Source organism: Ascaphus truei, chromosome 8 (assembly GCF_040206685.1).
Source record: "Ascaphus truei isolate aAscTru1 chromosome 8, aAscTru1.hap1, whole genome shotgun sequence".
NCBI classification, from domain to species: domain Eukaryota; kingdom Metazoa; phylum Chordata; class Amphibia; order Anura; family Ascaphidae; genus Ascaphus; species Ascaphus truei.
The window spans coordinates 72,058,608-72,082,245 of NC_134490.1; the positions used below are offsets into that span (position 1 = coordinate 72,058,608).

Consider the following 23,638-nt stretch of genomic DNA (forward strand, 5'->3'; position numbering starts at 1 on the left):
TTTTGTGGGCCCTCCTGGGCTCTGAGTATTGGACAGGTAATGGTAGCATTTTTGGAACAACAGCAATGATTCATAGTAGTAGAAACTTTAAAGTATGCACAAATCAACTGCTTCCTAAATGCCTCTCATCCTTTCCCTTCCCTTCCTTTCCTTCACCTCTTCCCCCCATTTTCTTCCATATTCCTTTCTCTTCTGATATTTCTCTTTCACTCCAACTCTTTCTACCCTGCCTTTTGTCATGCTTTTTCCATTCCCCTTACTCTCTTTTCATGTCCCCCTCTATATCATGTCTCCTCTTCAACTCCTCACTTATGTAACCTCTCTCCCTCCTCCTCATCCCCTCTTTATCCCCTCCCCACTCTGTTAACTCTCTCCATTTTCTCTCTCCCGCTCTATATTCATTTCCCCCCCTCATTTCTGTCTCTCTCCCATTCCAACTCACCCCTCCCTCTTTCCCTTCTTCACTTTCTCTCCCCTCTTCCTCCACCCTTTCTTTTTCACTTCCTCTCCCTCCAGGCTCACAGCCTTTGTCATTAAATGCTTTGGTCAGGCCAGACCTTTCATCTTCATAGACGAGCAGAACATAAGAGATGGGATCAAGTGGTTGGAGAAACAGCAGAAGCCCAATGGCTGTTTCCAGACCAGTGGTCGTCTTTTAAACAATAACATGAAGGTAGGTCTGTCGGACAGCGCCTCCCTGCTGTCCATAGTAAGGATTGCTCAGATCCAGAGATCTTAGGGGGATTCACTGTTACGTATTCCACCATAGGTAGCAATGAATATACACAATAGGTGGCAAATCAGTATATGGGGATTCTGTCTTCATACCATAAGATCCAGCAACCCTGAAATATATGGATGTAATTGTGATTTAATCCATAGTTACCTGTAAGGTGATATCATTGTAATGTACTACTCAATAACTGGTAATTGTTCTGTCCCAGGGCGGGGTGGATGATGAGGTTTCGCTCACAGCATATATCGTGGCTGCTCTAATGGAAATTAGCATGATGCCCAATGTAAGTATGAAAAATTATCTCTTAAAAGAACATTCCCCCTCCAACATTGCTGGATCACCTCTTTTATAATAACATATTCCATTCCCAATTTACCCCTTATAACAGGAGGAATACCTGTTAAATGTACACCAATCCTAAAACAATATTTTACATTCCCAAAGTGCCTCTTTCTATCTAATGTTCCAGTAACACTTAATCCATTGAGCACATCCTAATCCCCTTGTCTCCTCTGCATGACATGGGCTTTATAAAGGATGAGGCCCCTTCTCCTGTTGTTGATCTATAAGCTGTGTGTTGAATACAGGAGACCATGGTGGAGAGAGGTCTGCAGTGTCTCAAAAATGCATCCCTGGAAAAAGCCAGCACCTACAAGCTGGCCATTCTTGCTTACGCATTCACTCTGGCTGACTTTACGCACCCGAGATCTGAGCTTCTCCTGAAACTAGAACAGCAAGCTGTCAAATCAGGTACAAGGTGTTCTTTGGGCTACCCGATCAGACTGGACATGCCATCATCTCTGTCTAAACAGAATAGAATGTCTTAAGGACTGTCCATTTACAATAGGGTTTCCTACGGGCTGTCCAATAATATTGTAGGAGCTATAAGCTTTGTCCAATAAGACACAGTGTATCCTTAGAGCTGTTAAATAAACATTGGAAGGAACAAGTAGTGTCACAGAGATTCTGTGAAGGTTTGACACATGCACATTTCCCTCTCTTTCTGTACTTGTATTTAATCTATTTCCCCCCGTTCCCTTTTTTATTCCTTGCTGCTCCTCCACTTCTTTGTTCCTCTCTCCCTCCCTCTGCTTTTCTGCTTTTCTGTTCCTCTCCTATCTTTATGAAGCTTATCTATCAATCTGCACTGCTCCAAAACTGCTCCACGGCGTAAGTGTTACTTTATCATCACATTGAGTCCCTTTGTGTTCAGTTTCATCTCCAGTACTAGTGTGAATTGCCACCAAACTTACCATAACAGAACATGCATTACATTTGACCCAGAGAAGGGGATAATATTGTATCAGGGTACATAGTAATACTGTTTGGTAACTACCTGCTTGATACATTGTCCATAACTGTTTATTTTATCCTCCTGACCTTACCTGCCAGGTACTGTTTAGTTCCTTGCTCAGTCTCTGTCAGAGATATAATGGAAGAGACCCGCTACTTATTTAGTAAAAGGAGCAAACTCTGGTTCCAAGAACTTCCAATTTGTGCTGAGAAGATACTGATGAAGTAATATTGCTGAAATGAAGATAATGTTGATATATTACTGAAATGGACTGGGGGGGGGGGGGTCTCTGGAGAAGGATTGAAAGCGATGTTCAGTTTCCATTTTGTAAAATCTGTTATGTCCTTAGTATCCATTTTGTGTGTAGGAATGTGTGTCTGGTGTAGATGGGGGTTTCGCTTCTAAGTAGATTTACGACTGTGCCTGAAGTAACGCCCATATTCCTAGTGAGCCGTTTCTATCTGCATTCTACCCGCGCCCTACCCTGCTTGCAGTGCTCCACTGATTCCTCTCACGAGGTCACCTTTTCTTGTTTTCAGAGATTTAAGCCAGTTCTAACAGGTCTAATGAGCTGTAAAATGATTGGTTTAAGAATTAAGGAGTGGTTAGTATAATCTGCCTAGTAACACATTTTGAACAAAGGAACCAGAAATGTATAAAAGAGTCTGCTTGGACACTCCCTGGCAGAGAGTCTTATAGACTTTTGAATGAGTATGATCATGCTTTGCAATAAACTACTTATTATCAAATGAACCCGTTTGCCAGTTTGGAACATTGACAATACAGTAAGGCAGGGTTAGGATCAGGGTACTTATTCTTGGGAATAAAGTGAATCACGCAGAGTGAGTAGCAAATGCAGGATTTATTTAACAGACTGAGCAAAGGCACATCATTGCACAACTTCTTTTGAAGATGGGGTAAAGCACTGGACCCAGAAGTTCGAGCCAGCAGCTGAAGGGACTTTCTGGTCCAAGCCCAAGTCTGTGGACGTAGAGTTGACATCATATGTACTTCTGAGCATGGCCTCAGCGAGACAAGTACTCAGCAAGGACCTTGGAGATATGATGCCAATTGTACGCTGGTTATCAAAGCAGCAGAATGCGAATGGAGGTTTCTGCTCCACGCAGGTAATTCAGTTATTACCATACGTGTTACAGTATATATTTATATAGTGTCAACCATATCCACAGAGCAACACCTTATAACCTTACAGGTCATATAAAATGCAAAAGAATGATAACCAGTGGAAAGGAAAGGGTGTTTATGCTGCTAGATGGAGGTGCATTGTACTGCAATGCCACATGTAACTAAATGCCCCCTCTGGCAGGTGGAGATCTCTCTTTTATTGCACAAATCCAATAAAGACATACGTTATAATATGCACAATTCTATTTGTATTGGACATCTATATTGACCAATCATCTGACAGTTGATAAAAAAAATGTATCCTAATAAACGAAGATGTGCAAAACATTACAAATAGAAATATACAAAGACAATTAGATTACAAATATCAAAATATACAGTACCAAGCTAACACCATGGCAAAATAAACTCTCGATAAAGGGCCATTTTTAGCCCAAAATCTAATTGTCTTTGTATATTTCTATTTTTAGTTTTTGTACATGTTCATGTATTATATGAGAATTATTTATTTTTCAACTGTCAGTTGATTGGTCAATATATATATATATATATATATATATCCAATACAAATAGATTTTCGCATATACTAATGGCTTCTGTCTTTATTGGATTTTTCTGCGCTGTCCCTACGTGTTCTTTAGATAATTGATGGTGGCAGAGAGGGATTGCCACATGGATTTTGTGTCACTTATTTGTTATTTTAGATTAAAATGAAAGTATATTTAGTGGCTCTTTATAAGATGTTTTGTAAGTGTGTATAGTCCTTATTTTTATACTCTGTGTTAGTGCACTATAATTATCACATAGCTTGAGCCTTTGATAATGTGGTTCAAAGATCGTTGGCCTCTTGTTTATCTAGAGTAGGCTCTTCTGCAATCAGACACAGTACGACAGCTTTTTTTTAATAACACTTTGACCCCCACAATGATAGCATAAATACATGATTAGGAACACACATGTACAGTTGTACAGCTAATCATACCAAAAAGTGGAGACATGTGGAGCTGGAAGGAGAGAGCCCTGAGCGGAGCACACTAACTCTGTATAATGTCTTCCTTCTGGTATAACTCCCAGGACACCGTTGTTGCCCTCCAAGCCCTGACTAAGTTTGCATCGTTGACTTTCTCCAACGCTGGGAGTGTGACAGTAATGGTCACACAAGAAAAGGGGTTTCAGAAGCAATTCCACGTACATAATGGTAACCGCCTCCTCCTGCAGAGAGCGTCACTGCCAGACATTCCTGGGGAATACACAGTGACAGCCACAGGGAACGGCACTGCTTATATACAGGTGAGGCGTGACTCACTCTGACTGTCTCTTTCTGTCACATCTCTCCCTCTTTTTATTGGTATAATGTAGGTTTGTTAAACCTCTGATCGCTCTGATCCTCGCTTATTATCTTAATGTTTCCTTTATCAGTGTGTCCCAGCTGCAGAAGTGGCAGAAATACCAGACTAAGGGGCAGCACTATGATTATTTTTCACATACTCTTTTAATGCCTCTCTCTCTCTCTCTCTCTCTCTCTCTCTCTCTCTCTCTCTCTCATCTACTTCTGTTATTTGTCTATCATCCATTCATCTATCAATCATCTATCTAGCCATCTAGTATCTATCAATATATCGATCGTTCTATAAATCAATATACTATCTATAATATATCCAACTATTATCTATTATCTATCATCCATCTATCTTTGATAAAGCGCCAGTGACGGCGGGAAACGCGTTAAAGGTGCCTTTTGTATTTTTCTTCTTAGGGCAGTATGCCTCAATAAATTTTATTTTATACGATCCTGCCTCCAGTTCTCTCAATTTGCAGTGCTCTCCGGATCATCTTTTTTCTATTATCTATCACTCTATCTATCCACCTATTAGCTATCAATCTATCCATATATTATTTATATAGCCACCTATTATCTATCTGTCATCTATATTTAGTATTTATTTATAAAATGTTTTACCAGGAAGTAATACATTGAGAGTTACCTGTCCTGGGCATAGAGTTAAGATGGCAAACATTACATGGTTACAGATATCTATCTATTATCTATCCATCTGTCATTTATATATCCATCTATTATCTGTCTATCATCTATTATCTATCTATCCATCTAGTATCTATATCTTCATCTATTATCTATGTATAGACCTATTATCTATCCATCTGTCATTTATATATCCATCTATTATCTATTATCTGTCTATCATCTATTATCTGTCTATCATCTATTATCTGTCTATCATCTATTATCTGTCTATCATCTATTATCTGTCTATCATCTATTATCTGTCTATCATCTATTATCTATCTATCATCTATTATGTGTCTATCATCTATTATCTATCTATCCATCTAGTATCTATATCTTCATCTATTATCTATGTATTGACCTATTATCTATCCATCTGTCATCTATATATCCATCAAATTATCTATCTATTCACCTTTCTATTATCTCTATCCATGTTCTATGTATCTATCCATCCATTATTTATGTCTATCATCTCTCAATTCGGTATGTACACATCTCTCTATTAATTCCCTGCAGATAACTGAGCGATATCACACTCTACCTCCAGAACGAGATGCGGCCTTTAACCTGACTGTTGTGGCTGAGTGCATACAGAGCACCTTATTGCAGATTGTAGTTGAATTCTGGTAAGAGTCAAGAAACACCAAACTGATTGTTAGTGATTTGTGAATCATTCTCTCGCAGTCCCAAAAATGTGGTTGAATTATTCATTTGTCTAAAATTATCCATGTAATTACCAATGATAACGAGAAGTATTTCACTATAGAAAGATAGTGGGAAATTTTGAGCTCGTATGTAGAGATGCGTGTATCATGCAGTCCTATTTCCAAACACAAGATTAATCTCCAGATGATCAATTTAATTTATAAAAGATTGTGAATTAAGCGCTTCTCGCTGGCTTCAGAAGCTATTGTCGCAAGCTTAGCAATGCAACGTCTTTGTTTATTTTGTGCAGAGAAATACAAAGCATCCTATTAGGAAATATGGGTAATCCAAAATGAATTGGCAAAAAAAACTGATTCAAGAAAAAAGAGGAAGAGAAAGTGTGAACGGAAGAGATAGGAAGCGATAGTGAAGGAGAGTTATAGATAGATAGTGGAGATGTGTCAGTATTCCCTTGATGTCACTGCAGGTACAGCGGGGAGCGTTCCTCCTCTAACATGGCCCTGGTGGAGGTCAAGATGATGTCTGGATATGTTCTCCAAAAAGAGTCCATAGACCAGGTGAGACCAGGTCATGATGTCACTGTGATAGGGAAGCTCCTCTATAATCAGAGCTTCAGGCATCACACAGGAGCCGGTAGGTAACCTCATCTTGTATTCCTCAGTTGAAGAAGAACCCACTGGTGAGAAGGGTGGAGACTAAAGAGGACATTGTGACAATCTACTTAGAAAAGGTAAGAGCTCCAAGTGTCAGTGTGTCAAACAATGATGATAGGAGTTGCAGTTTACGGAGCAATTATATGGGGCAATAGGAGGAATTATAGGGTGTGGTTATATGGGGCAATAGGAAGAGTTATAGAGAGGATATATGGAGCAATAGGGGGAATTATAGAGAGGATATATAGAACAATAGGAGTTATAAATTGTAAGGAGCAGTTATATGAAGCAATCAGGGTTATAAGTAGAGGTTATATGAAGCAGTAAGAGGAGTTATAAGAAGTCATATGGAGCAATACCAGTAGTTATAGGTAGTACTGCACCGACACACTTTATTCGAGCAAATACCCAGTATGTACCTGGCAGAAACCTGGAATGCGCCGCTCCTCACCTCTGACAAGCCCCGTTGTGTTTGCCTTCCCAGCCTGGGTTCATGCCTGGCTGATGGGCGGCTGATCTGTTAAATGATAATGATTAGGATTTAATAGGCTAATGCTTCGTGTGTCTGCCATATGGCATAAATTCATGAATTGTAATGCAGTATATATATATATACTGTGCAGTATTGCAGCCAGCGGGAATAAAATGCTTCAATCCCAGCTTAGAAAATACCTCAATGCACTCGGGCAGAAAACAGTCACAAACCTCAATACACCCGGGTATACCCGAATTCGTGGGACTAGCCAAGCTCGAATAAAGTGTGTCGCCAGTGTAAATTGAGAAGTTATAGGGAGCAATACCAGTAGTTATAGGTAGTAAATTGAGAAGTTATAGGGAGCAATAAGAGGAGTTATAGGTAGTAAATTGAGAAGTTATAGGGAGCAATAAGAGGAGTTATAGGTATAAATTGGAGACTTCCGGGTATTGAATACAAATCCTACATCCCTCACACTCAAATTCCTGTGATGGAAGATTTGAGGTCAGTATGTGTGCTCTGAGATGGACTATGAGTTGGATTACCCCTTTTTCCTCCATTCCCTCTCAGGTGACTGCTCAAATACAGACCCTGGTGCTTCGGGCCGAGCAGCAAGTCCAAGTGATGAACCTAAAACCTGCAATTGTGACAATCTTTGACTACTACATGCCAGGTAACCTATCTCCTTAGCATCGCACTTCATTACCTTCCTCAGCTCTGCTTCAGACTTGCTGTGTGACCCAGTATGGTCATATTAGCCTGTCTGACCCCTGCTTGGCCTCCGGCTCTCTGTTACTGCCATAAGAATCACTTTCCCTCCTGTATTCTTACCGCTCTGCCTCTGTATGACCTTGGGTACAATCACTTTACCTCCTGTCACTCTCACTCTGTCTCTTGCTCTCCTTGTGACCCAAGCAGTCATTTTACCCAGTATGACTCCTGCTGCCTCTGTGTGTGACTATATCCTGTGACTATGCCCCCGTATAACCCCTGCTGTGCTGCTGGCTCTGTTTGAACCTGAACAGAGTATGCCTCCTGCTCTGCTGCTGCCTCTGCGTGTTCTGAATCATGACTGTTTTCAATGGAATAAAATGAGAATCTAATGATATTTGTGTCTTTTCAGATGAGAAGAAAACAGTAAAGTACCTGATCGACTGCCCCTAAGGTAATTAATACCCATCCCTTACTGCCCCACATACCATTAACACGTTCAGAACCAGAGAGGCCAGCATTGCACTTCATGTTATCATATTGTTTGCAGGCTCCTCTTCCACTGAAGGCTCAATACCAAATAACAACCTAATGTCCCATTTTGTCGTTTCCCAGAGATTTTTCCCTGCAGAGCATCATGCTTTCACTGCGTCTCTGCAGAGCGTCGCTCCAATAAACCTTCCCACGCTGAACATTCCTGTAAATCATCAGTCGCCTACCTCCTCCTTGCGGGGGAGATCTCAGTTACCCAATTGGTGAACATGTCTGCAGAGCATCGCAGTCTGCTTTAGAAAATCTCTCCCGTATGAAATTGCCTGAATTTGGGAAATGATAAATCTACAGAAATCAATAAACACTCATTGGGCTAAATTCTGCAGAGCTAAATGTCTTCCTAACGTGGACTGCCAGGGTTATCATCATGCATACTCAGAGCCAGACCCAGAGAGCTCCATTAAATCAGGGCTCATAACATCATGTTACCTACATCAGTTACAGACACTATTTTCCCAGAGGTATCCACAAAGCTAATTATATGCATAAAAAGCCGCTGTTGTATATAGGCTTAACATTACATTATTGTAGTGTAATGAGAGAAGGGAGTTCAATTTTAGTTGAGTGCCCATTAACTTGTATACATCCCCAAACACTCCTTATACCCCTCTCTCTCTCTCTGTCTCTCTCTCCCCTTCCTTATAAGAGGAGTTATAGGGAGCGGTTATATGGAGCACTAGAAGTTATGAGTGGTTATATGGAGCAATAGGAGGAGTTACAGGAAACAGTTTTGGAGCAATAGGAGGAATTATAAGGAGCGGTTACATGGTGCAATGGGAAGCATTATAGGGAGGGGTTATATGGGGATGCAGGAAGAGTTATAAGGAGGGGTTACATGGAGCAATAAAAGGAGTTGTATGGAGGGGTTATATGGAGCGGTTATATAGAGTTATAGGGAGCTGTTATATGGAGCAATAGGAGGAGTTATAGGGAGCGGTTATAATGTTAAAAATCAGATACATTGTTTAACCTCTTGTCCCATATAACAAATTCCAACTGTACAGCCATATTTTAAAGATTGTTGTAATTAATGGTTACAGTTTGTCTCTGAATCACAACCACCACAAAACCAAGGAGCGAGGGATTTACCAGACTGCAATAAAAAGTGTGAACGTATCGTCCGAGCGAAACAAAGAAAATAAACATTTCCTGGGACACAGAGGGTGAAATTGCAGCTTTAATAAAGTGTGTGAATCCCTCTCCTTCCCACACCTGCCGATTTGTACATCTCCAGCATAAAGCAACACCAACACCCAGCATTTTACCCTACTGCACCCTCCAAACACTTTGCTTCTCCGAGTCTGGGCAGCAATATGCACCTGTGAAAATCACAATATCCCTGAACTAGTTGTAGAGAACGGAGCAGCAGAGGCATTAAGGTACCATTACATCATAGACATAACAGTCATTACCTGGACTTAACCCCGTGCCTCCTGGAAGAGTTTGCAATGCGGTACACAGTATATATGTAATGCGCAGAACAATGACTTGCAGCTAAAGGGAGATTTGCAAGAGCGAGGTTAGCATTGTAGCAAGAGGACAGCAGAAAGTACCTACAACTATTCCCTTTTCCCCCGGAAGAGCCTGCACTGCAATATATACATGTAATATACAGAGTCATGCGTTGCAAGCACCTCTGCCAGTGAAGGGGTTAACACTTCCCTAATAAGTGCAAGATATAATTTCATAGAGGTGTCTGCGGAGCATCTACATCTGCACAGGCTCTGCGGTGTGCTGCAGATACTCTAGCAGGTATGGGGCGAGGCTGAAAGGGCCCTTGCACCCCCCTCCAAGATTCGCGTTGCACCAAAGCGGGTACAGGAGGCGTCTTCTCGAGTCCTTCTAGGGGTAGAGAAAGGGAAAGAGGAATGAGCGAGACAGAAGAAGAGAAGGATTATTCCATTATCGTGATATTACGCCAATCAAAAATACCAGCGCAAAATGTGTATCAATCTGAGAACAAAACCAGGCGTGTCACATAATCCCATATATACTCCCATCTATAGTAAGGCATAATACTTTAGCCCAGATTCTGCACCTGTGGAGTAACTGGCAGCATCCCTACTACTAGATACAATTCAGAGCCCCCAATCTAGGATAATTCTGGTAATTATTACATTTAGCCTTTCCCCATCCTGTTACTGTACATGCAAACACCCCTCTCTTCTCCAACAACATCCTGCCGCTAAACTTCCCTCAATCTAAGTGCCTGCGACCCAGCATAGAACCGCATGGCAGAAAGAATCAGTCTGCAGGGGCTTCTGGGACAGGAAATAAGAGCCACCACCTCAATGCTAGAGCAGCAATTATTAAAGCCAATTGTTTGGAAGTCACGGGGGGTTTTAGGAACACAATTGGCAATTCAGTTCAAAGCAGATTACCAACTTAATTTTACTGGAGCATTGCTACAAAGAAGCAAATGGTGTCATTACTGAGCTGAGTGCATCACTTTGTGGCAACGTAGTACCAAGGTGCCCTCCCTCCAGTGGGTGTTTGGGGACTCAATATACTGTAGGAGCATTAAGGGGCCGAGTTATAGGGAGCCGTTTAAGAGCAGTTAGGGGACGAGTTATAGGGAGAGGTTATAAGAACAGTTAGGGGACGAGTTATAGGGAGAGGTTATAAGAACAGTTAGGGGAGGAGTTATAGGGAGAGGTTATAAGAGCAGTTAGGGGAGGAATTATAGGAACATTAGGGGAGGAGTTATAGGGAGCGGTTATAGGAACAGTTAGGGGAGGAGTTATAGGAACATTAGGGGAGGAGTCATAGGGAGCAGTTAGGGGAGGAGATATAGGAACATTAAGGGAGGAGTCATAGGGAGCAGTTATAAGAACAGTTAGGGGAGGAGTTATAGGAACATTAGGGGAGGAGTCATAGGGAGCAGTTATAAGAACAGTTAGGGGAGGAGTTATAGGAACATTAGGGGAGGAGTTATAGGGACAGTTAGGGTAGGAGTTATAGGAACATTAGGGGAGGAGTCATAGGGAGCAGTTATAAGAACAGTTAGGGGAAGAGTTATAGGAACATTAGGGGAGGAGTTATAGGGAGCAGTTATAGGAACAGTTAGGGTATGAGTTATAGGAACAGTAGGGGAGGCATTATAGGGAGCAGTTATAAGAACAGTTAGGGGAGGAGTTATAGGAACATTAGGGGAGGAGTTATAGGGAGCAGTTAGGGGAGGAGATATAGGGAGTAGTTATTCTGTCTCTGTGTCCAGGTTCAGGTGATGTTGCAACCTCTGCTCCTGAGAGATCAGCGCCAGATATAACATAAGATTAACAAGAGTCATACATCTGCCACTGGTGCAAATTGATAGAGATGAGAAAGTATGCTGCGGGTTTTGCGCAAAGTGCATCATCTTTTTATGCGCCCCATGTGTGTATTAGGTCAGGTTTCCCCATCTTTGTCTGCTAATAAACTCCCTTTGTGCAATATACTTTTAATGCAATAAGGCACCCAGGAGTTACCTTACCCTTCAAAGGAATTGTTATATTAGAGGTGGGCATGAGAGCGTGTCTTACCTCAAGGGCAGGAAGGGAGGTAAGTGCGCACTGAACTTTCCTCTGATACGACAAACAAAAAAACATGACATTAAATATTACATTAACTGTACATTATTTGGAGTCATCTTAAGTAAGGGTCAACATGTGGTGGTATTGAGCGGTATAGAGTACTAATACTTTTATTGCTAAGCCCACAGCAACTCTACATCTTTATGTGAACACTTCCAGCCTTCCTGTAACACAGGGGCTCTAGCCACTTCCAGCGTCACGTTGCAAGGCCGGCATCCAACCTCACACTGAGGAGACCCAAAAGGTTGAAACAGCTGTCTGTGAGTAGGGTTACTGGCTATGCACTTCTTTAACCCAGGCTGTGCTGAAACGGTGTGTAATGCAGCAGGCATACGCTTATAGGGATCCATGTTAAAATGGATAAGAAGTAAAAAGTGACTCGCTGAGTGCTCATTTGCATATCATTACCCAGAATCCCTGGCTGCAGTGAGACACGTGAATGTGCTCACAAGTGGTATTTTTATTTGCCATAATACAATCCAAAGAGTTTTGCCACAATATCTTTTTTTTTATTACTTTTTTTTATTTAAATCACACATAGTACCTTATCATGTATTATAATGTGCAGTAAAGTTTATTTTTAATTTCTATACATTTTTTCTAGTCTTCTTGTTTATTTATTTATTGATGTACTTATTTCTACACAACAGTCTTACCTGGCTTGTAATAGTCGCACACTTTCACATTTGCTGGTTGCAGTTTTCCAACAACATCATCTTGCTTCAAAGTGAGTGAGTAATCTTGAGAACTGTGCCCAAGCTGAAGAGGGAGTGAGAGGGAGTGAGAGAGAGAGAGATCACAGAAAGGAGCATTTAAAGCTGCAGTTCAGTCAATATCCTGCATGTGTGGTTTTTTTAATAAATCAGTTCTGTAGTAAGAAAAAATACTTTTAGCATTTTCTGTTTTTAAAAAAACAACTTTGAAAGACCAATTTTCTTGTATTCTATTTTAACAGCCATTTGCTAAGGCACTGCCCCTTCATGCCCTGTCACAAGCCCTGGCACACCCCTTTGTCAGCCCTGCCCTCCCTCTAACACATGTCAGTGCAGGAGTGCTCATGAATATTCATGAGCTTCCACTGAGTGACAGAAGCAGAAGAAAAACATATGCCAGCTCTAATTATGTCACCAAATTTCACCTATCAATACATGGAGAACGAATTGAGCTGCAGCTATACAGTTCTTTAGGTAATTAGAGATTGCCCACATGAAACTATTGAAGTAAAAAAATAAATAAAAAAATAAAAAAGACTGAACTGCAGCTTTAAGGCTCTGCCTGCTCAAACATCTGTGATCATTCTTATGATCACTCAAAGTCTCACCAACACGCGTCTTACACTGACAGTTTCCTTAAGAGAATCATTCCTGTTATAATGAAACCGTCTTCACAAAATATGCAGCAGAAATTAATCACTTCCTCCAGGAGGAACCCCTGCTATAAAAACATCGCTCCATATAAGAACATCTCCACGGAACCCAGATGTGCCCCTTCGTATGGGAAGAACCTCAGTTATAGGAACACCACTCTTATTACTGCTCAACATCCACAACAGCTGTTCCGACCTTAAATCTAGGTCCCGGGAAAAACTCAATCAGTTATATTGCTGCAGCCTCATGCTTCTACACTTAGCAGAGGTATACAGAGGTATACAGAGGTATACAGCCTTCATAGAGGACCGGCAGTAAATACAACCTAAGAGTCAGGGGTCCAATGAAGCTAATCAGCGAAAGTCACTGTGCAACGCGAACGGACCACGCCACTAAGAGTAAACAATGTACTCGATGTGGCAGTGCCTTCAGTATGAACGGTAACACCTGATAAATGCTCCTTCCAAATCTCACCGTCTAAAGTGGCTACATAGTGTAGTAGCAGTCCCCTGCTTGCTCTAAATCAGGCCTGCACAACACGCGCCCGCCTCCACTCATTGTGCGGCCCGCCTCCACTCATTGTGCGGCCCGCCTCCACTCATTGTGCGGCCCGCCTCCACTCATTGTGCGGCCCGCTTCCACTCATTGTGCGGCCCGCCTCCACTCATTGTGCGGCCCGCCTCCACTCATTGTGCGGCCCGCCTCCACTCATTGTGCGGCCCGCTTCCACTCATTGTGCGGCCCGCCTCCACTCATTGTGCGGCCCGCCTCCACTCATTGTGCGGCCCGCCTCCACTCATTGTGCGGCCCGCCTCCACTCATTGTGCGGCCCGCCTCCACTCATTGTGCGGCCCGCTTCCACTCATTGTGCGGCCCGCTTCCACTCATTGTGCGGCCCGCCTCCACTCATTGTGCGGCCCGCCTCCACTCATTGTGCGGCCCGCTTCCACTCATTGTGCGGCCCGCCTCCACTCATTGTGCGGCCCGCCTCCACTCATTGTGCGGCCCGCCTCCACTCATTGTGCGGCCCGCTTCCACTCATTGTGCGGCCCGCCTCCACTCATTGTGCGGCCCGCCTCCACTCATTGTGCGGCCCGCCTCCACTCATTGTGCGGCCCGCCTCCACTCATTGTGCGGCCGTCCTCCACTCATTGTGCGGCCCGCGACGGCTTTCCCCGTCCTCCTCCCTCCCGAGCCTCCTCTCCCGGCGGCGGGTCCCCCCTCCTTTCCCGGCCGCGAGTCCCCCGCTCCTTTCCCGGCCGCGAGTCCCCCCCTCCTCTCCCAGTCGCGAGTCCCCCCCTCCTCTCCCAGCCGGGAGCCGCAAACCCGCTCTCAGGACTGCACGAGTGTGCTAGTCCTGCCTGCTCCGTTAGGTGCCGGGGGGAGGTGAGGTGCCGTTGTGGGGAGGTGAGGTGCCGTTGTGGGGAGGTGAGGTGCAAGGGGGGGAGGTGAGGTGCAAGGGGGGGTGAGGTGCAAGGGGGGGTGAGGTGCAAGGGGGGGGTGAGGAGCAAGGGGGGGTGAGGTGTAAGGGGGGTGATTAGAGGTGCAGGGGGGTGATTTGAAGTGCAGGGGAGGGTGATTGGAGGTGCAGGGGAGGGTGATTGGAGATGCAGGGGGGTGATTGAAAGTGCAGGGGGGTGATTGGAGGTGTAGGGGGGTTGATTGGAGGTGCAGGGGAGGGTGATTGGAGGTGTAGGGGGGGGTTATTGGAGGTGTATGGGGGTTGATTGGAGGTGTAGGGGGGTCATTGAGGTGCAGGGGAGGGTGATTGGAGTTGCAAGGGGGAGAATAATGTGAGGTGCAGGGGGGAGAGTGGTGTGAGGTGCAGGGGGGAGAGTGATGTGAGGTGCAGGGGAGAGAGTAATGTGAGGTGCAGGGGAGAGAGTGATGTGAGGTGCACGGGGGAGAAGGATGTGAGGTGCAGGGGGGATGTGTGTGGTGTGCAGGGGGGTATTGTGTGTTTGATGTGGAGGGGGAGTATTATGTGTGTGGGTGAGGGGGAGGGATGGGGGTATCGCAATGGTTGATAGTGAGGGCTTCTGGGGGAGATATGAGAATGATGATGAGGGGTGGTGGGGGAGATATATGAGGATGATGATGATGATGATGAGAGGTGCTGGAGAAGAGATGATGATGATGATGATTTTACCCGTGCGGCCCAAATTTTTTTTGCTTGGAGCAGTTCGGCCCTTCTCGCTTTTCGAGTTGTGCAGGCCTGCTCTAAATAGTAGCAGTCCCCTGCTTGCTCTAGAATAGTAGCAGTCCACAGCTTGCTCTAGATAGTAGCAGACCACTGCTTGCTCTAGATAGTAGCAGTCCCCTGCATTGCAGAAGTATGTTGCCTTGCCACTAATTAGTGTGGAAAACGATACTACGCAGCACGGTATGTAACAGTCTAAATGCCACCATAAGTACTATATCTAATGCTAAGTTGAGCAGCTACAAGTAGTGTTGCACAACAAGCTGAAACACCAGACACCAGCTTAGCCCTAAACCTGCACGATAGCTATCAATCAACAGCTATCAACCTAGTGGTTTGCAGGCATTTCTACCATGGCCATCAACAGAGGTGGTATGCAGTGTGGGATGCAGTGTGGGATGCAGTGTGGGGTGCAGTGTGGGGTGCAGTGTGGGATGCAGTGTGGGATGCCTAGATTTGGAATACGTGGATGCTAAGGGAACTTCTATACCAACAATCTTTGTGTTTTAGTCTCTCAGACACTCACACAGGTGGTTTATACACACCGACCTAATTACAGTGTATACTCTTCCTAATAATCAACTCAGTGAACAATATCCTTGATCACTAAGCAGGCACCCAGGCATTACAAATTATCACCTTTTTATTTTTACTTTGTACAGTGTCTTAGTTTAAATATGTGCCAATACAACCCCATTTATTTTATGTTATAAGTTTCAATTTAGTATTTTAAAATGACCATTATTCCTAGTTAATATATTAGGGGCAACTGTATGTTCAGCCATCAGGGTGACCTACCCCAAAGCCAGTCTCGTTGATATTTGATAACCAACATCTTTCAAAATATAGGAGAGTGCACTGTAATGGGTTCTTGGGTATTCCTCCATCTCTGGTAACAATACCTACATTTTCTCTCTATGTGCATTAACCATAACCCTAGTGCCCCCATTTGTACATATACTTGGCAGAGTGGGTGGGTTCTTTCTCTGGTTGCCCCTCTTATACTGTACACCTCCTCAAAGCTCTGATGTACCTCTTCCTCTTCCTATGGGAATAACCCCTGTTATAAGACATCCGCTCTTATAAGAACGTTGGCATCCCATGACAGCCACAACACGGATCTTCCTGCAGGAGGAATCCTAAATATGAGTTTCTCAGGGAACATCCCTCACCTCGTCTAGATAGATAGTGACCGAATTTTGCTGAATGTTGACTCTCATGACAAGCGGCATCTTCAAGAGCTGTAGAAATAACAGAGTGGAAATCAACCCAAAGATCTTACAATCCAACAGGTCTGGTGGAAGATGCACCTTAGTGAGCAGCAGAGAGTTGAGAGGTGAGTATGCATGTGAGAGAGTAATAAGGTCACTGTTGTGTTGCCAGCGTCAGTCCATGTCATCATGAGTATCTCATCCAGTCCTTAATCTCAGACCCATGGCCCATGGAAATGCCAAACTGTTGTGATCCAGAATGCACTTGGGTTAGCGCTAGTAAAGTATGGTCTGGATGTGCATCTCACGAGGACACAGAACGGTCACTGTAATGGTTAAAAAGTCTGAAGGTTTTTTTTTTACCTCTATGGCTGTGTCTTCCCTTGGGCTGAATCCTGACAACATATCCACTTCTATAAGAACCATGTTAGAGACATTCCGTGTCCTGGTGTAACTACAACAAAAGAGTGATAATACCCTACCAATAGGAACATCTCCTTACCACCCCACACATGACCACTGTAATAACAGTGCCTTAAAAAGAACATATCCTTATATCTGCTACATGTGGAATAGAGCCCATGTTATGGGAAATCAATATTACAGCAACATATTGTAAGAAGTATAAGAACACCAGTCTTACAGTACAAACATCTCCTTACAAACTCTTATTGAGGTATGGATCTCCACTATAAAAACACCAATCTTATAAGAAGACCAGATGATAACCTACTGTTACAAGAGGTCTCCCTGTTGTAAGAACTTCCTCATTATAAGAACACCCGCCTTATAACTGCTCTATATAAGAGGTATCCCTTATATACGGATGTTACCTGACTGATATAATGAGAGTCTCCAGCCGTATGCTCTGATTGGTGCATTCTCTGGGTTCTAATCTGGCACTCAGGTTAAAAGTGGCCTTCTCCATTTGCGGATAAACATTGTATCTCAGGACAACCTGCAGGGCACATGGGGTGTGGTGTTAGGTGGGGAGAGACAGAGAGACAGAGAGACAGAGAGAAAGAGGGAGAGAGTGTATGTGAGAGAGAGAGAGAGAGAAGAGGGAGAGAGTGTGTGTGAGAGAGAGAGAGAGACAGAAAGAGGGAGAGAGTGTGTGAGAGAGAGAGAGAAAGAGAGAGAGAGTGTGAGGGAAATAGAGGGAGAGAGAAAGAAGGAAAGAGAGAGATAGAGGTAAAGAGAGGAAGATACTGATAGGAAGAGAGAGATGCTCAGTCACCTGAATATAGACACAGCCGATCCCCGTAACCTGAAGGGAGTAACTCCCAGGTACATCTGGCAGAGCCTCTCTCTGCAGGAGGAGCCGGTTATATTTATCCACGTGGAACTGCTTCTGAAAACTCATCGCTGTTTGGACCGTCACCAACATGTTCCCTTTGTCATTAAATGTGACCCGTGTGTATTTGGCCAAAGCCTGAATAGCCACAACTGTATCCTGTGATGGGAAGAGGGGAATGAATGGGTTGATGAAGCAGCCCCTCAAATTGTAAAAACGGTTGCAAACCGGAGACAAAAACAGCATCAAATTTACTAGGGAAAACAGCACGTTGAAAGCCATAGGGTTTTGTTTTTTAATAAATCAGGTACAAAATGTTATTTGTATTTATTTATGTAAGTGGCGCATGTAAGACATAATACAGGGAGGATATACTGAGAGGGATAGGCACATAATACATGTAAGTAACATTGGGAGAAAGGCTTTCCTGCCCTGAAGAGCTCACAATCCATTTAACGAACATTTAGTGCTCTATTTACTAACGACTCCTGGCTGCAAAACCCGAGCAAGGATTTCTCAGAGATAAAATTCCAGTTGCTTGTTTCACTGAATTTGCCCTAGTTTTGCAGCTGGGAGTTTTTAGTAAATAACCCCCTTAGAATGCAAGCTCTTTGGGTCAGAAATTAATATACAACATTTATACCAGCAGTTTGTCACAGGTTTTGCAGAGACTTGGAGACTTTAATTCATAACTCCAGAGTATTCTTGCACTCCCTGCATGTTAGAACAAGGAGAGAAAGAACCCCTATATTGGGAGCACACAATGGCTAATGATACTGATGTGAGAGTAAAGTATTAAAACCTAATACAGACACAATGTACTGAATTTTATGTAGGGTGGATTGGGGTAAAAAAAACTTTATTGGGAGAAATCCTCAAATAAAATATATTGTCTCTATAAATAAATCCTATCTAAACGGCGAATGAAAATACGGTGGAGGTGGGGTGGATCAATGGGATATAGTAATCCAATGTAGCTACAGGCTATCTAGGTATCTTGAATAGGATATAGGTAAGTATGTGCCAAGTTATAGTCAAAACCGCATGCAATATTAATGAACTAGCTATTATAATCCAGTTCTGCGAGTCCAACAAATTGGCAGGTAATGAGTCACTGCCTAGATGTTTCTGAGAACGTCTTTTGCCCGGAGCCCTCTCTGCAATAAATAGCTAAATGCTGCTCATATCATAGCTGGCTCTAAAGTTTATAAGCACAATACATATGATAGAGCTATGGAAAATCAGTGCTGCGAGTCTAATAGATGGGCAGCATTGATCTCTGCCCAGGTGTTGGTAGACAACGGCTTGTGCCCAGTATCAATTGCCCTCACAACTATAAATAGATAACAGGCTATCATGTATCAACAGCAATCTGATTAAATGACAGTATGTAAATAACTGTCCAGTGTTCAAAGCTTTGTTACCTGTGTGGATGAGAAGCCTCCGTATGGGTTCTGCTGCTTGTTGAGCCAGTTCACAATCTCAGAGGCTTTGCTGAGCTCTTCTGCCTGCACCGTGGGGCCAGAGATCAAAGCCAGCAGCACATAAGAGGTTAACTCCACATTGGCCGACCCTCCACTTTCCCCCTCTGATGACTGAAGCATGTACATCCAGTGCAGCTGCCCCCCTAATGACAGAGAGTCAGGAGAGGGAGAGAAAGAGGGACCAAGAGTAAGAGACTCAGAGAGAGAGAGAGAGACAGACAGAGAGAAACAGAGATGCAGAAAGGGAGATATATGGGCCTATTCTAGTAGCACCGAAGTGTCACACACTGCTTGTAAAGTGCGCTTTAGAAGCAGATTGGCGCGCTTTGCTATTCTGTAAGCCCTTCTCGCATGTTAAACCGCATTTAAACAGCTTTTTTAGAAGCGGTTTCACTCCGGCTCTGCCAATCCAATCGGTTTGTCAAAAAAGCCTCAAACTCGCATTTTTTGCCCACAACTGCTATTCTCGTAGCTCCGTTCTGCAACCGCTTATAAAAACTCGCATTTTTTTAAACACCACCTAAAGGCTGACGAGACTGGTATTGCGAGTTACATCCAGAGCCTGCAATATGGGTTTGACAGAGAGCGAAACCCATAAGTCAGACTGGGGACGGAGTTAGCACCAGCTCAGGTCATTCCCCCAGTTTATTAAAACAAAACCAGAAAGAAAGCCATTCTTGGACTTCGGCTCAACTTTTGTTGGGATCGACTCGAACTTCCCAATGAGCTTCGAAGTTTGTGAAGCGCGGATTTTGAACCTGTGTAACCTACACATGCTTGTGACGGTAGGGAGTAACCAGGCTCTCAAATAAAGGTTAAACCTGTTTTGGTTACCCCTGACCCGTGTATAATGGTCCAAGTGAGTTAGCTCATGGGCCCAGTAACATTGTATCTTTACCATGTGTTACCTGTAATCAAAGTATTTTTTGTGTTTTTACCTTTCTGGGCATGCCAGCCAGCAGGGATTGCTAAGGGATGAGTTTCAGGGGGGGTGTTTTGTGGAGGAACCGTTGACAGAATGTGCCTAGGAGGTTGGGGTCGGGAGTTGTCGGTTCCCCTATAAATGTACCCGGGAGACATGCCTGATTCTCGGATACATGTAGGCACATTGTCCTGGCAATATCTCCCTTGAAAACGCAAGTGCGACTCACCCCTAGGGTACCCTGCTTCAGCAAAGCTCAGAAAAGTGAATGAGGAACAGGGATGAACAGGTATCCCTGTAGCTGAGGGAATCCCTAGGTTAAGGGGGTTACCCCAGTTAGTGCCAAGGTGGCACAGAACCTGTATTGGGTTTGTGGATGCCCCAACCAAATATGAGATACCCCAAAATGTATGCTGTAATAAAGTATGTGTTATGGTGTTTTTACATGTACTACAAGACTCTATGCCGTTAGCTGGGGCACATATTTAAGGTGCCAGCTAGTCTGCATAGAATCCATGGATGAAAGAGGAGACTGGATTTTGAGCGGTGTCGGGGTGCTAAGTGGACGGGGCAGGGCGGAGTACTGAGTCCGGAAAACAGAGACCCCCTGTATGGGGCCAACTGGCCTCCCTTGAACCCCGGGCTGGTGGCTCATCTGTAGGTTCCAAGAGCAGCAGCCCGGCTCTTGCAAAGTCTTTGCTTCTCCTGGGGCATTACACAACGAGGGTAGAATAAGCTCACTTACAGTGCGCTCGTAGAAACCAGTCCCTCATACTCACATTTTGAGGAATCCCGAGTTCCAGCAGTGCTGCTGTGATGTACTCAGAGAGAGACACATCGTCCTGCACTCCATCCTGAAAATAATACTGGTTAAAACCCAAAACCAAGCCAGACTTGTCCTGTTCTGTTCACAGTGTCACCACCAGGGGAGGGATGTCATAGACTCCATGTCCCATAAGTCCCTTGTGTCCGTGTCACTGTGATGGGAGGGACAAATTCCATATCCCATACGTTCCTTCTGTCTTTGTCATCCAGCAGATACACTGGACAGATACACTCCACCTCCCATACTTTAGGACTCTTCTGTCCATATCACTGTGCCACTCTCTGCTAGATTCAAGGAATCGATAAAGCATGGAGTCTGTCCCTCCAGTGTCACTGTATCATTCTGTGACGGAAGGGACAGACTGCCTGTGTCATTGTGTCACCAAGCAGTGGGAGGGACAAATTCCATCCCGTATACTATCCCGTATACTATACTTGTTGCTGTCACTCAGTGATGGGAGGGACAGGCTCCATATCCCACAGGTCCTCTGTTGTCTGTGTCATACTGTGGTGAGTCACATGATACCCCTGTCACCATTTCACCTTCATGAGAGTGTGGAAGAGTTTCCCACTGCTGATGAAACAGCCCCCAGGCAGCTGACGGGAGCGGAGCCAGCTGACGGCCTTACTGATCACTGCATCATCGATAAAAATGTTACCCTTCGCCTGCGAGAAACACTTAACCACAAACGCAGTAAGCCTGCAATGGAAGAGAGAGTGCAAGAAGGAGAGGGAGGGAGGAAGAGGAAGAGTAAGAGGTGAGGGGTGAGGAGAGAGACAGAGATATGAAAACAGATGAGGATAGAGTGAGAAAGACAGGTCGAGAAAAAGAGAGGGAGCGATGAAGGGAAGAGGAGAGAGAGGTGAGGGGATTAGCCCCACTGATTAGAAATGGGGGATATGTGGAATGAATTTAAAGGGAGGTCTAGTGACCCATAACCCATAACTCACCAGGTGCTGCCAGCACCATCACTTTCACCAAAGGCGCTATATGATCCATCAGCATGTTTATAGGTGAGTTCCCTCTGATATCCTGCCGGGCGAAGAGAGGGGAATAGAGAGATAATGTGAGACAGAGAGAGGTAGAGAGGAATAGGAAGAGACAGAATGGGAGAGAGAAATCATGAGGCAATGAGAGGAAGAGAGAAACATATATATAGGGGGTTATTCATTAAACTACAATAGTGGGCACTATCACACAAACTCCAGTTGACTTGAAAGTAGTATGTGTGAAAGTTATAGGGAGCAGTTCTATTTAATATTCAGTGCTGAGAAAAAGTTTGGGAACCCCAAAGGATTTTCACAGTGTTAGAAATCTGTTTATTATATTAAAATGTGTGAATGAGAAATTATATCAAGACAATTGAATGAGAATATGTTTTAAGGTTTAGAATTCAAATGTAGCCAAAACAGATGAATAGCAGTTAACGTTTAATGCATAAAAGATGTTGGAGGTTGGCTTAGAGATAGAATGTCATGCCTAGTTTGAAGTGGGTATAGTTCTTTGTTAGGTAAACCGTGAGGAGAATGGGTGCGGAGTTAGTGATTAATAAATACAGTTGCATCTGGGTTCAGCTCTCTCTGTCTGCATTAAACATTTAAGTAGCATGTGAGGGACAAAAGGTTTCTCTCTCTTCTCTCTCTCTCTTTACCATCTGAAAGAAAGAGCACATGTTATCATCATTGATTGAACGTCCATGTGTAAGTAATGCTATAAGAATAAACCATAACTGTGTCTTCTGAACAACGATTGTCTGAAGTATTGGAATCTTATTAACTAAGAATAAAATAATTATTCTAACACACATATTTCACACCTAAAATGTTATTAGATCTTAATCTAAGTCCTAATAATTGATAAAGATAGCCTGATAAAACAAATGGCACAAAAACATGATACTTTTCCAACATTTATTTATCCACAAATGATTTAACATCCATGTGGGATAAAGTATGTGAACCTTTAGATTTAGTACCTGGTGGCACCCCCTTGAGCAACAATGACTTCAACTAAGTGTTTCCTGTAACTGCTGGTCAGGCTCTCACATCGGTTTTGAAGAATTTTGGGCCATTTCACCTCACAGAACTGCGTCAACTCCGTGACATTTGAGGGCTTCCTTGCATGGACAGCTCGCTTCAGGTCCTGCCACAACAGGACGATGGGTTTAGGTCCAGACTTTGACTTGGCCATTCTAAAACGCTGAATTTCTTCTTCTGCATCCTTTTGTAGATCTGCTTGTATGTTTAGGATCATTGTCTTGCTGCATGACCCACTTTCGTTTCAGCTCACAGCCGAATGGTCCTACCTTCTCCTCTAGAATCTTCTGATACAATCCAGAATTTATGATTGTGTCACTGATAGCAAGCTGTCCATATCCTGAGGAAGCAAAGTAGCCCCAAACCATCACACTCCCACCACCATGCTTGACAGTTGGGATGAGATTCTTCTGTTCGAACGCAGTGTTTGGTTTTCGCCAAACATAAAATTTCTCGTTGAG

The 23,638-nt window shown here is 43.7% G+C and overlaps 2 protein-coding genes across 2 annotated transcripts in view; one reads left to right on the forward strand and one right to left on the reverse strand.

The window, feature by feature from the left end:
• Window positions 1–8,587, forward strand: part of LOC142501952 (alpha-2-macroglobulin-like protein 1) — an 81,253-nt gene extending 72,666 nt beyond the window's left edge. The window contains exons 28-38 of the mRNA XM_075612583.1: window positions 517–673; window positions 945–1,019; window positions 1,324–1,486; window positions 2,943–3,157; window positions 4,251–4,466; window positions 5,725–5,834; window positions 6,341–6,431; window positions 6,536–6,604; window positions 7,573–7,675; window positions 8,126–8,167; window positions 8,329–8,587. Coding sequence (XP_075468698.1) covers window positions 517–673; window positions 945–1,019; window positions 1,324–1,486; window positions 2,943–3,157; window positions 4,251–4,466; window positions 5,725–5,834; window positions 6,341–6,431; window positions 6,536–6,604; window positions 7,573–7,675; window positions 8,126–8,166 — 1,240 coding nt within the window. The 3' untranslated portion in view covers window position 8,167; window positions 8,329–8,587. The remainder of the gene's footprint in view (window positions 1–516; window positions 674–944; window positions 1,020–1,323; window positions 1,487–2,942; window positions 3,158–4,250; window positions 4,467–5,724; window positions 5,835–6,340; window positions 6,432–6,535; window positions 6,605–7,572; window positions 7,676–8,125; window positions 8,168–8,328) is intronic.
• A 667-nt stretch (window positions 8,588–9,254) lies between these two features.
• Window positions 9,255–22,369, reverse strand: LOC142501953 (alpha-2-macroglobulin-like protein 1). Its single transcript, XM_075612584.1, has 11 exons — window positions 22,092–22,369; window positions 21,684–21,840; window positions 21,095–21,169; window positions 19,334–19,536; window positions 17,853–18,068; window positions 17,449–17,573; window positions 16,979–17,069; window positions 16,577–16,645; window positions 12,494–12,596; window positions 11,787–11,828; window positions 9,255–10,107 (listed from the first exon to the last, which is right to left on the reverse strand). The coding sequence occupies exons 4-10, from the start codon at window positions 19,517–19,519 to the stop codon at window positions 11,788–11,790; spliced, it is 831 nt and encodes a 276-aa protein (XP_075468699.1). The 5' UTR covers window positions 19,520–19,536; window positions 21,095–21,169; window positions 21,684–21,840; window positions 22,092–22,369; the 3' UTR covers window positions 9,255–10,107; window position 11,787.
• Between the last annotated feature and the right edge of the window lie 1,269 nt (window positions 22,370–23,638).